General features: G+C 36.1%; 1 protein-coding gene across 2 annotated transcripts in view; it reads right to left on the bottom strand.

Annotated features, from left to right (window-relative positions):
- Window positions 1–256: 256 nt before the first annotated feature.
- BLTP3B (bridge-like lipid transfer protein family member 3B) overlaps window positions 257–12,780 on the bottom strand; it is a 112,765-nt gene continuing 100,241 nt past the window's right edge. For both annotated transcript variants that reach the window (XM_001088354.5, XM_015152555.3), the window contains 4 exons: window positions 11,771–12,024; window positions 11,367–11,475; window positions 3,423–3,616; window positions 257–1,573 (listed from right to left, as the gene is read on the bottom strand). In XM_001088354.5, the coding sequence (XP_001088354.2) occupies window positions 1,454–1,573; window positions 3,423–3,616; window positions 11,367–11,475; window positions 11,771–12,024 (677 nt within the window). In that variant the 3' untranslated portion in view covers window positions 257–1,453. The remainder of the gene's footprint in view (window positions 1,574–3,422; window positions 3,617–11,366; window positions 11,476–11,770; window positions 12,025–12,780) is intronic.

The following is a 12,780-nucleotide window of genomic DNA, read 5'->3' on the forward strand; positions in this document are numbered from 1 at the left end:
AGGCCGGTATTGTTTTCAATAAAGCCCTAAATCACTCCAAAATTTAATGTAAATGAAATATGTATTTTCCCCCAAGCACTTACATACAAGGACCACTATGTATGTCATGCCAAATACGCAAAGCACCATAAAGTGTCGGAACGTGGTTTAAAATTTTCAAGTATCTTAAAGAAAGAGTAGTCCAGCTATTTCATTTTTTATCTTGGAGAGATTTGTTTAAGAATGTGAATTTTAAAATAGACACCACTTAGCTTAATTCTATCAGAAATATATTTTAAATCTTTAAAAGTCTCTGTTTCTTAACACTCATGTACTTTTATTTTATAATGCATGATTTTCTTTCATGTTGATTTCAACCTTAATTCCTAACAAAATAGAATTCAAAATTCACCAATGACTCTTATTATAGAAGATTGTGTATGTATATATATATATCTCACATAGAGCTTTAATCAAAACTAGCTTTATAAATTCAGTATGTGCAAACACCCACCTAATATGATACTGTAAGAATGGTATGAAATTGTCTTATGTGCAAGGAAAAAAAATTTTCCAAAAACAATCAACTTCTTAAAGAGAAAAATGAAGGTAAAGAAATTAATATAAATAGTATTAATCAAAATTTTTATAGTTACAAATGGTGCCAAATTTAGCAGGATAAATTACTATTTTACTTCTAACAACAAATGTTTAAAGGAATGTACAAGTAATGCTTTTTAAATCACTTGGTCATATACTCTAACATTTTGCTTTTGTACAGTTTGTGCTTTTTACTTTTACATTTGTACCATCTTTTTGTTGAAAATTATTCCACTTACACAATGTACCCATTATTTAAAATGATTTTTTCCACATTTTCAAGATATTTTATAAGTTCAGTAGGCTGATGATTTTCCAAACCTATTAATTATATAATTTATTAATCTGATTGGACTTTTTACAGTAATTAAATTATAGATATAAGTACATAATTTTAATAACATTTAAAATGTAAGCCTCTTTTCATTTTACATTAGTCATAAAAGCATTTGAATCTTTGTAAATAATAGTAAATTATTAACAAATATTGAGAAACCAATTCAGCAATCTGTGTGAACACAAGAGGTTTTCCTTTTTCATTAAAAAAAAATGCCTACAATGAGATATCAAAATTAGGAAATGACATCTTCTTTTCAATAGACATGTAATTATTTTACACTATGTGTTGACTTCCCTAGATCACAACAGTTTAAAAGAGGGCTAAGCCCCAAAACACAAAACAACCAAAAGATTGTAATGCCCGTACCTAATACTTTCTAAACTGGCTTTGAAATAGTCATCACTTCATCACATTCCATTTTGCTTTATTGTCTTTTCATGAAAATAAAACTCTTCCCCTAACTGGTAACATCCACATTATAAATATAACCTTCCTACTCCAGAGCTATAATTTCAGTTTTGACTGCCACTTCTGCTATTCAACTGTCATCTTCTTTATATGATGAAGAAGAGCATCTTTTTCCAAGTGAGCCTCTGCAAGAGCCATTTTAGCTTTAGCCAGTTCCTGTTTAAGAGATTCATTCTCTTCCATGAGCTGAAATGATAAATGGCGGGGAGGGGGGGAATAAGATAATTTAATCATTTCAGGAAATACAGACTATTTATATAGTATCCAAAGGCGTGACACTTGGGATGGTAAAAATGCCCAATGCTGGTAAGAGTGCACTTAAGCTGAAAATTGCTTTGAGACAATATTTGGAAATATACATCAAGCACTTAAAAAATGTTCCCATGTTTTGACCCAGCAATACAAAACACTAACTCCTAATTTCGACTTCATTTCATATGAATTTTCCTGGACCTCACTATGGCTCTAGACATTCAGACATTTAGAACCCTACTTTCTCAGCCTCTCTCCTTTTTTGGCTTTTATGCCACAACTATTTCATATATCCCCTTCAACCTATGTATGCCCTTTTCATCTTTTCTTCTACCTTTTAAGAAGTCTTAAAATTTGACATTCTGTTAGTTCCATTGCTCAGTTGTCTTCTCTTGTCCTGAGTCACTTTCTTGGATGATCTTATCTCTCATGGCTCCACCTATCATAAACAGACTCACCTAGCACAAACTTCTCTCCTGAGCTCCAGACTCAAATTCTGAATGTGTCATCAGACATTTTCTTTTTTTTTTTTTTTTTTGAGGTAGAGTTTCACTCTTGTTGCTCAGGCTGGAGTACAATGGCGCAACCTCAGCTCACTGCAGCCTCTGCCTCCTGGGTTCAAGTGATTCTCCTGCCTCAGCTTCCTGAGTAGCTGGGATTACAGGCATGCGCCACCATGCCCGGCTAATATTCGTATTTTTAGTAGAGACAGAGTTTCTCCATGTTGGTCAAGCTGGTCTCGAACTCTCAACCTCAGGTGATCTGCCCGCCTTGGCCTCCCAAAGTGCTAGAATTACAGGCGTGAGTAACCGCACCTGGCCAGACATTTTCATCTAGATGGCCAATACGTTTCCCCCACCACCCTTTTAAGACTTAGTTCAAGTATTTTATCCTCTTAGAGCCATTCCCTCAAAATTAGGAATGGCTATATTAGAGCAAATATATTGGAGCAAATATAGCCATTCCTAAGTATGGGGATATGATAAAACTAAGAACTTTCTGCATTACATAGATACATTAAAATATATGCAGTTAATTTCAAATAGTTCTCAAACTTCTTCTAGATCTAGCTTAAGAATTCTTGCCTTATAGACCAAGTGAGGTAGTTTCCTATACTTCTCTTCAACTGTAGTATAGCATCTGACACAGTATGTTGTGACTACCAACTGAACACTCTCGTCCCACTAGACTTTGAGTTCTTCAACAGTCAGGGATCATCCACTGCTCAATTCTATATCCCTAGCTCAGAGCTGGCATTGAATAAATCCTCACTGAACAGATGCATTAACTCATTCTATGGTTCCACCATACAGATTAAAACTCTGCTGAACATTTTGTTTCTTTATAATGGCAAAAAAAAAAAAAAAAATCAGAAGCAACTTGAATGTTAATAAATGTTTATAGGAAGTTTCAGAAATGATAGCACACCCAAAACCATATTACTCAGCCATTAAAAAAAATTAAGCAAATACAGCAATATGAAAAAATTTTGTTAAACAAGTAAAATTATATAGCATGTATACTTGAATATAATTTTTTTTCAAATAAAAAAGAATCTACAAGGAAAAATCACAAAAATACTGAGAGCACTGGAGGAAGGCAGAAGGTATTAATTTTTTCTTTATTTTGCTCAACACTCTAACCATAGCACCTAGCAAAGCACCTGGGCACAATAACAAGCACTTGGTACATTGTAATAAAATAAGTAAACAATGTTTTAACTATTAGTATCTTAATACTTATTTAATTGCTGAAGCTGAATCTGAATTAGGTTTCCCATTACCTGTTCCCTAGTGAAGTCAAAGGAGAACTCAGGAAAGTTAGCTGACTGAGAAGGCCAAGGAACCTCTGGGCTTGTCTGAGTGGCTTGAGTGACACTGCGTTGTTTCTTCAGATCATACTTTCCACTGGTCAGCAGCACTGAATCACTTTTGACATTTTCTTTCAAATCATTTCCAGTGTTAAGCATGTGAGAATCTGATCAAACAAATAACATGCTCAGATAACATTTCCAAATACTTGATAAATCTTTAAAAGTTCAATTGTGAAAATCTAATTTAAAGCTAAGTATCTATATATATTAGTATGAGGATAGCAGTATGAGATAGAACCACCAATAAAACCAAAAGCTTATTCTCTGAAAAGATCAACTAAATAAACATTTCTTCCAAAGAATTCTTCCTAAGAATTTGTCAACTTCAACTAAGTTAATTACATAATTATGTTTTTATACTAAAGGTTGACTTAATAGATTTAATTTAAAGGCTTATTATTAGATTAACTAATAAACTTTTAGTTAGATTGACCAAGGAAAAGAAATTACTAGAATCTGAAACAAAAGAAGTGACATTACTACCCACTTTACAGAAATAAAACACTATAAAGGAATACTATAAACAACAGTATGTCAATAATTAGATAACTTAGGGCAGGAACAGTGGCTCACACCTGTAATCCCAGCACTTTGGGAGGCCAAGACGGGTGGATCACCTGAGGTCAGGAGTTCGAGACCAGCCTGGCCAACATGGTGAAACCCCGTCTCTACTAAAAATACAAAAACGAGCTGGGCATGGTGGTGCGCACCTGTAGTCCCAGCTACTCAGGAGGCTGAGGCAGAAGAATTGCTTGAACCCGGGAGGTGGAGGTTGCTGTGAGCTGAGATCATGCAGAGTCCATCTCAAAAATAACAACAAAAACAACTATGTAACTTAGATGAAATAGACAAATTCTTAGAAAGACAGTAACTACCCAAATACTCAAGAAGACAATGTCAATAGACCTATAGCTGAGAGAGACAATCAGTAATCATAAAACTACCCAAAAAGAAAAGCCCAGGCCCAGGTGGCTTCACTGGAGAATTCTATCAAACATTTAAAGAATAATATCAAATCTTTAAAAACTCTTCCAAAAAACAGAAGGAGCATTCCCAAACTTTCTATGAAGGCAGTATTACCCTGATATCAAATCTAGACAAAAACAAATAAACAAACAAACAAAAAACACACAAGAACACTAAGACCAATATGCTGATGAATATGGACATAATCATCAACAAAATGTTAGTAAACTGAACCCAGCAACATACAAACATAACTATAAAGCATGGTCAACTGGGATTTATCCCAGGAATGCAAATATATCTATCATCCAAAAAGTAACTAATGTAATACATCAACAGAATAAAAGGCAAAAGCCACATGTTCATCTCAATAGATGCTGTAAAAGCATCTGACAAAATCCAATACCTTTTCATGATAAAAACACTCACCAAATTAGGAATAGAAGGGAACTTCCTCAATCTAATAAAAGGTCATCATGTATAAACATCCCACATCTAATATGATACTTAATGGTGAAAGACTAGACTCTTTTCCTGTTGGCCAAAATCAGAAACCAGACAAGGTTGTCTGCTATTGTTACTTTTCTTTTTTTTTTTTTTTTTTTTTTTTTTTTGAGATGGAGTCTCGCTCTGTTGCCAGACTGGAGCGGTGGCACAATCTGGAGCGGTGACACAATTGCCAGTGGCACAATCTCGGCTCACTGCAACCTCCATCTCCCAGGTTCAAGTGATTCTCCTGCCTCAGCCTCCTAAGTAGCTGGTGTATCCAGCTAATTTTTGTATTTTCAGCAGAGATGGGGTTTCACCATGTTGGCCAGGATGGTCTCAATTTCTTGATCTGGTGATCTGCCAGCCTCGGCTTCCCAAAGTGCTGGGATTACAGGTGTGAGCCACCGTGCCCGGCCTGCTATTGTCACTTCTATTCAACATTGTCTTAGAGGTTCTAACCAGGGCAACTGGGCAAGAAAAACAATAGAAGACACTCAGATTGGAAAGGAAGAAGTAAAATTATCTCTATTAGATATGATCTTGGGTATAGAAAAAAACTAAGGAAACAACTAAAAAACTACTGGAACTAATCAAGTTCAGTGAGGTTGCAGGATACAAAATCAATACATAAAAATAAACTACATTTCTATAATGTGTAATAAAGAATCCACAGATGAAAGAAAACAATTCCATTTAAAATACTGTCAAAAAGAATACAAATAAACTTAACAAAAGAAGCAAAAAACTTACTATACTCTGAAAACTATAAAACATTGTTGAAAGAAATAAATAGATCTAAATAGATGGAAAAATCCCCACTCTTCATGGATTGGAAGATTTAATGGAAATGCTCCCCAAATTTATCTACAGCTTTAACACAATCCCTATCAGAAGGTGAGCTGGCTTCTTTGTAGAAATTATCAAGCTGACTTTAAAATTCATATGGAATTGCAAGGGACCCAAAGAGTCAAAAAAAATCTTGAAAAGGTACAATAAAGTTGGACGACTCACATGTTTCAATTTTAAAACTTACTTTAAAGGAAGCTGGTAATCAAGACAGTACAGTAGTCTCAAAGACAGACATACAGACAAGTGGAATAGAATTGAGAATCCAGAAACAAACCTATGTGTCTTTAATCCTTACCCATACTCAAATTGATACATTTGAGTTAAAGAGCTAAATTTAATGGATAATTCCATAAAATTCTTAGAAGAAAACATGAGAAAATCATAACGACCTCAGATTTGGCCATGGATTCTTATACAGGACATCCAAAGCACAGGCAAAAAAAGAAAACAGAACAATTGAACACTGTTGTCTTGAGAAATTGCCACAGCCACCCCAACCTTCAGCAACCATGGCTGTCATCAGTCAGCAGCCATCAACCTTGAGGCACGAGCAAAAAGATTATGACTCACTGAAGGTTTAGATGATCATTAGCATTTTTTAGCAATCAAGTTTGTTTGTTTGTTTATTGAGATGGATTCTTGCTCTGTTGTCCAGGCTGGAGTAGAGTGGCACGATCTTCGCTCACTGTAACCTCCTCCTCCTCCTGGCTTCAAGCGATTCTCCTGCCTCAGCCTCCTGAGTAGCTGGGACTACAGATGTGCGCCAACACACCCAGCTAATTTTTGTATTTTTAGCAGACAGGGGTTTCCCATGTTGGCCAGGCTGGTCTTGAACTCTCGACCTTAGGTGATCTATCTGCCTCAGCCTCCCAAAGGCTGAGATTACAGGCATGAGCCACCGTGCCCAGATAGAAATCAAGTATTTTTAAATTAAGCTATGTACATTTTTTAGACATAATAGTGTAAACATGACTTTCATATGCACTGGTAAACCGAAAAATTTGTATGACTTGCTTTATTGTGATACTCACTTTATTGTGGCGGTCTGGAACCCAATCTGCAATATATTTAAAGTATGCCTGTATAAGGAAGAAGTTCAGCTTCCTTCATGTGGCTATCTAGTCATTCCATCACCACTTGTGAAAAGGCTGTTCTTTCCCTCATTGAATTGTTTTGCCAGACTTGCCAAAGATCAATTAATGTAAGAGTTTATCTCTGGACTCTCAATTCAACTCATTCCAATTATCTTTCACCAAGCTCCTTTTCTACTCAATCAGCTAGAGAGCATTTCTAGTTTATACTTATAAAAGCTGATTCATACTGCTATTTTCAAATGTTTCAGAGATTACTGATTTCAAATGTTTCAGAATTGTTGAATATCTTGTATTTTCCTATTTTCTTGTTTATGTTTATCCCATTTTCTTGCCTATGAATGCTGTTTCTATTTACCATAGCCAACCTCTAGTGACTATGGGAAAGGAAAGGCTGCTCTACTGGGTGAGATACACCAAGTATGTTAACTGGATAGGGAATCATTCCCTTCCTGGGGGCTTAGCAGCTGCATAATCTACCCTCAATATTTTAGTCTATATGCAAACCCTACTGAGGCCTACTACTGGGCACGGGCACAGGAGAGGATTCCAAAAAGGAATGCCCATATTATTCATGCTATTGCCTCAGGGGCTCATTCTAACCTCAGTATCTTGTTGGGGAGATTCCTCCTATTTTTGAGGAGGAACTTCAGTCGTGTAGTCCTCTTGGATTCTTTTGGTCCTGTTTCCCACTGCTTCCCAGGGAAGAAGGTATGATTTATCTGATTGATGGTTTTTTTGTTTTTGTTTTTTTTTAAAAGAACTATATATATGTAGTTCAGTCTCTTGCTCTGGTATATGCTGTACCTCCTGCCAAGAGGGTGCAATCTTTTCTTTTTTTCTTTCACAAGACAGACCTGAATTTTTGGGAGCTAAAAGATTTGGGAGAGAGTCAGGCAGAGTCTTCTCACAGACCTAAGCATAATAGAGCTACCATTTTGATCTTCGTTGGCCTTTCTCCTATGTCTGTCTCCACTTGTTCCCAAACTACAGAGGACAGGACTCTTTAAGAGTCTCCCACAAACTGTTCCTACATCTGCAACTGTTCTCTCCTTTCTTCTGTAGCATTGTTAATAACTTTATTCTTTAGTTGACATGTTTTCTGTCATTTCATGAGGTTTTTGATAGGAGATGAAACAGATGTACATGTCATTCTTTCAACTAGCTACTAAAATAGTGAAGCCCAGAACACATAGATCTACTGATTCATGCTCTTTCCACTACTCACTACCTTAAAAGACACAGACCTTACATTAGCGACCTTAAAAATTTTGTTAGAGTGGGGAAACTCACATTAAAGGTGAACTAAGTACATAGACAATATACCGCAAGTAACTAACGGTATAAAAAGTGCCAAAAGAAGTGGAAGAACTCACATCAGATTATAAAGAAAGTGTCACTATACAAGGATGCCCTCTCTCATCACTCCTATTCAACACAGTATTGGAAGCTCTGGCCAGGGCAATCAGGCAGGAGAAAGAAATAAAGGGTATTCAAGTAGGAAAAGAGGAAGTCAAATTGTCTCTGTTTGCAGATGACATGACTGTATATTTAGAAAACTGTATCGTCTCAAACCAAAATCTCCTTAAGCTGATTAACAACTTCAGCACAGCCTCAGGATACAAAATCAATGTGCAAAAATCACAAGCATTTCTATATACCATTAACAGACAGAGAGCCAAATCATGAGTGAACTCCCACTCACAATTACTAAAAAGAGAATAAAATACCTAGAAATACAACTTAAAGGGATGTGAAGGACTTCTTCAAGGAGAACTAAAAACCACTGCTTAATGAAATAAAAGAGGACACATTCAGAGGCCGAGGAGGGCGGATCATGAGGTCGGGAGATCAAGACCTGGCTAACACGGTAAAACCCCATCTCTACTAAATATACAAAAAATTAGCCGGGTGAGGTGGGGGCACCTGTAGTCCCAGCTAGAGTGAGACTCTGTCTCAAAAAAAAAAAAAAAAAAAAAAAAAAGAGGACATAAACAAATGGAAGAATATTTCATGCTCATGGATAGTAAGAATCAATATCATAAAAATGGCGATACTGCCCAAGTTAATTTATAGATTCAATGCTATCCCCATCAAGCTACCACTGACTTTCTTCACAGAATTGGAAAAAACTACTTTAAATTTCATATGGAACCAAAAAAGAACCCACAGAGCCAAGACAATCCTAAGCCAAAAGAACAAAGCTGGAGGCATCATGCTACCTGACTTCAAACTATACTACAAGGCTACAGTAACCAAAACAGCATGCTACTGGTACCAAAACAGATACACAGATCAGTGGAACAGAACAGAGGCCTGAGAAATAACACCACACATCCACAACCATCTGATCTTTGACAAACCTGACAAAAACAAGAAATGGGGAAAGGATTCCCTATTTAATAAATGGTGCTGGGAAAACTGGCTAGCCATATGTAGAGAGCTGAAACTGGATACCCCTTACACAAAAATTAACTGAAGATGGATTAAAGACTTAAATGTAAGACCTAAAATCATAAAAACCCAATTAGAAAACCTAGGCAATAACATTCAGGACATAGGCATGGGCAAAGACTTCATGACTAAAACACCAAAAGCAATGGCAACAAAAGCCAAAATTGACAAATGGGATCTAATTAAACTGAAGAGCTTCTGCACAGCAAAAGAAACTACCATCAGAGTGAACAGGCAACCTACAGAATGGGAGATAATTTTTGCAATGTATCCATCTGACAAAGGGCTAATATTCAGAAACTACAAAGAACTTAAACAAATTTACAAGAAAAAAACAAACACCACCATCAAAAAGTGGGCAAAGGATAGGAACAGACACTTCTCAAAAGAAGATGTTTATGCAGCCAACAGACATATGAAAAACTGTTCATCATCACTGGTCATCAGAGAAATGCAAATCAAAACCACAATGAGATACCATTTCATGCCAGTTAGAATGGCTATCACTAAAAAGTCAGGAAACAACATGCTGGAGAGGATGTGGAGAAATAGGAACGCTTTTACACTGTTTGTGGGAGTGTAAGTTAGTTCAACCGTTGTGGAAGACAGTGTGGTGATTCCTCAAGGATCTAGAACTAGAATTACCATTTGACCCAGTGATCCCATTACTGGGTATATACCCAAAGGATTATAAATCATGCTACTATAAAGACACATGCACATGTATGCTTATTGCAGCACTATTCACAATAGCAAAGACTTGGAACCAACCCAAATGTCCATCAATGATAGACTGGATTAAGAAAATGTGGCACATATACACCACAGAATACTATGCAGCTGTAAAAAAGGATGAGTTCATGTCCTTTGCAGGGACATGGATGATGCTAGAAACCATCATTCTAAGCCAACTATCACAAGGACAGAAAACCAAACACTGCATGTTCTCACTTATAGGTGGGAACTGAACAATGAGATCACTTGGACATGAGGCGGGGAACATCACACACTGGGGCCTGTTGGGGGGTGTGGGGTGGGGGCTGGGGAAGGGATAGCGTTAGGAGAAATACCTAATGTAAATGACGAGTTGATGGGTGCAGCAAACCAACATGGCACATTATACCTATGTAACAAACCTGCACGCTGGGTACATGTACCCTAGAACTTAAAGTATAATAATATTAATAAAAAGAAAGTATCAGTATAAAGAAGAAAGTTGAGAGAACAATGGAAGGATGAATGAAATCCACGTAGTGATGAGCAATTCCAATGAGAAATAACAAGGCAAGTAAGAACGCAGAGATGTGCAAAGTGCAGAGAAGTGCAAGGTAAGTTCCATTATAAGAAGTATAAGTAGGAAATAAAGCTAAGAAAGAGATCAACTGAAAGACACGAGTAAGATCAAGAGATATGTAAGACCCTGAAGGCCTCTCTCACTTTCAACAATATTCAAAACACATTTGTACAACAGGTACTAAACCAACTATATATGAAGTTTTTTCCAGGGTAGAGGCTGGTACATGTATAGATGATACTTCATTACGATGTACTGAAGGTGTCTGTCAATCTTCCACTACTATGTATGTATATATATAAAAGAAATATAAGTGAAAAGAAACAATCAGTATGTAAATAATTTAACTTCGAAATTTGAGTATTTATTTAAATGGGTTTTCATCGGCTGGGCGCAGGGGCTGGCCTGTCATCCCAGAACTTTGGGAGGCTGAGGCAGGTGGATCACTTGAGGTCAGGAGTTTGAGACCAGCCTGGACAACATGCAAAACTCCATCTCTACTAAAATTTTTTCTTATACTAAAAATATAAAAATTAGCTGGGCATGGTGACAGGCACCTGTAATCCCAGCTACTTGGGAGGCTTAGGCAGGAGAATCACTTGAACCAGGGAGGCAGAGGTTGCAGTAGGCCAAGATCCCGCCATTGCACTTCAGCCTGGGCGACAAGAGCGAAACTCCGTATCACAAATAAATAAAGTTTTTCATATATACCTCTGATATGAAAAGAGCCATCGTCACTTCTCTCTACCACAAGATGATCAATATGTACAGTTACAGGAGCTGGTTCAAGGGATACTGTACTACTCCGGGGACTATCATCCTACAGGAAAGAAAAATAACATTGCCATGTTACTTCAGTTGGTCATATTTTTAATGAGTTAAAGATAACACATGTATCTTTATATGTTTCAGCTGATACAGTGAGAAAACTACCTGTTACATTTTGACATTTCCTAATTCCAAAACAGATCTCTACATCATTTACCAAAAAAGACAAAATCATTTTAATAAATGCTGATAGAACTTATATTATAGAAAAGGCACATTCTTAGACATGAATGAAAGTTCAGATAGGCAAAAGGAACATGAAAATATAAAATTATTTATTAACATACTTTTAAATTTATTTTTGTGTTAGAAACTTGTATCTTCATTGGCATTACTGTTGCAACAGTTTCATCTTCCAAAAAATGTTGAATATTCATAAGAGAAGATGTAAGAAACTCAGTGCTGAAGTTTTCTATGTGGCACTGCAGAAATCCATTTTTTTCTGCAAGTAAAGAGTGTATTACAGCACCAGGACCACTTTCAAACCTCAGAGAAATCTCAGGAGAGGATTTGGAATGAATTACAGCTTTCTGATCGGAACCTAAGGAAAATGAACATACAAAAATGTTTGTAGCATTATTCAATAATATTACAATTATGTGCCATGTGGTACATTAAAATAATACTAGTTTTACTATTCACCCCTAGTTTAAGTGATATTCTATAGTACATATACAATATACGTACACACACTAATTTCAATATTTTAAGGCAACTTTCTACTACAATAATGTTGATTTTTCTATATTTTCTGTTTTTTTGATAACAAGAAAAATATGTATGATAGAACTCAGGTGTGATACATGCCTCAGATACTTAGTGTGTGTTTGACTGTATACCTAAGTATACATTCAAATGTTGGCTGTGAACCAGAAATAAGTCAGACATTTAAAGTGACTCTTAAGCCATTTCTTAAGAAGTAACAAAGCCTGAGGTTTTGCACCTTCCTCATTAAACTGAGTCTTTAAATAACAGAAAAGTAAACAGAGAAGACCTCATTAAACTGTTTCTATTAGAAGGCAAACCAAAAACTGAAATTAAGGGAAGAGAGAGAGACAGTGTGTGTATGTGTGAGTGTGTGTGTGTAAAATTACATTTACTTATGCCTGGACCCTATCCCCCCCAAAAATTTATAGATTGCATAGACAGGTATAAACACATAGTTTAAAAACAAAGTTTAAAATTCCAATAATAAAATACCTATAAGTTCCTAGTGAAACCACTGAAGTAAATTACTTGTAAACTCACACTCAGGGTAACTATTTTGCTTATTTATTTTATGTTACTTGGTTCCAAA

This window comes from Macaca mulatta, chromosome 11 (genome assembly GCF_049350105.2).
Source record: "Macaca mulatta isolate MMU2019108-1 chromosome 11, T2T-MMU8v2.0, whole genome shotgun sequence".
NCBI classification, from domain to species: Eukaryota; Metazoa; Chordata; class Mammalia; order Primates; family Cercopithecidae; genus Macaca; species Macaca mulatta.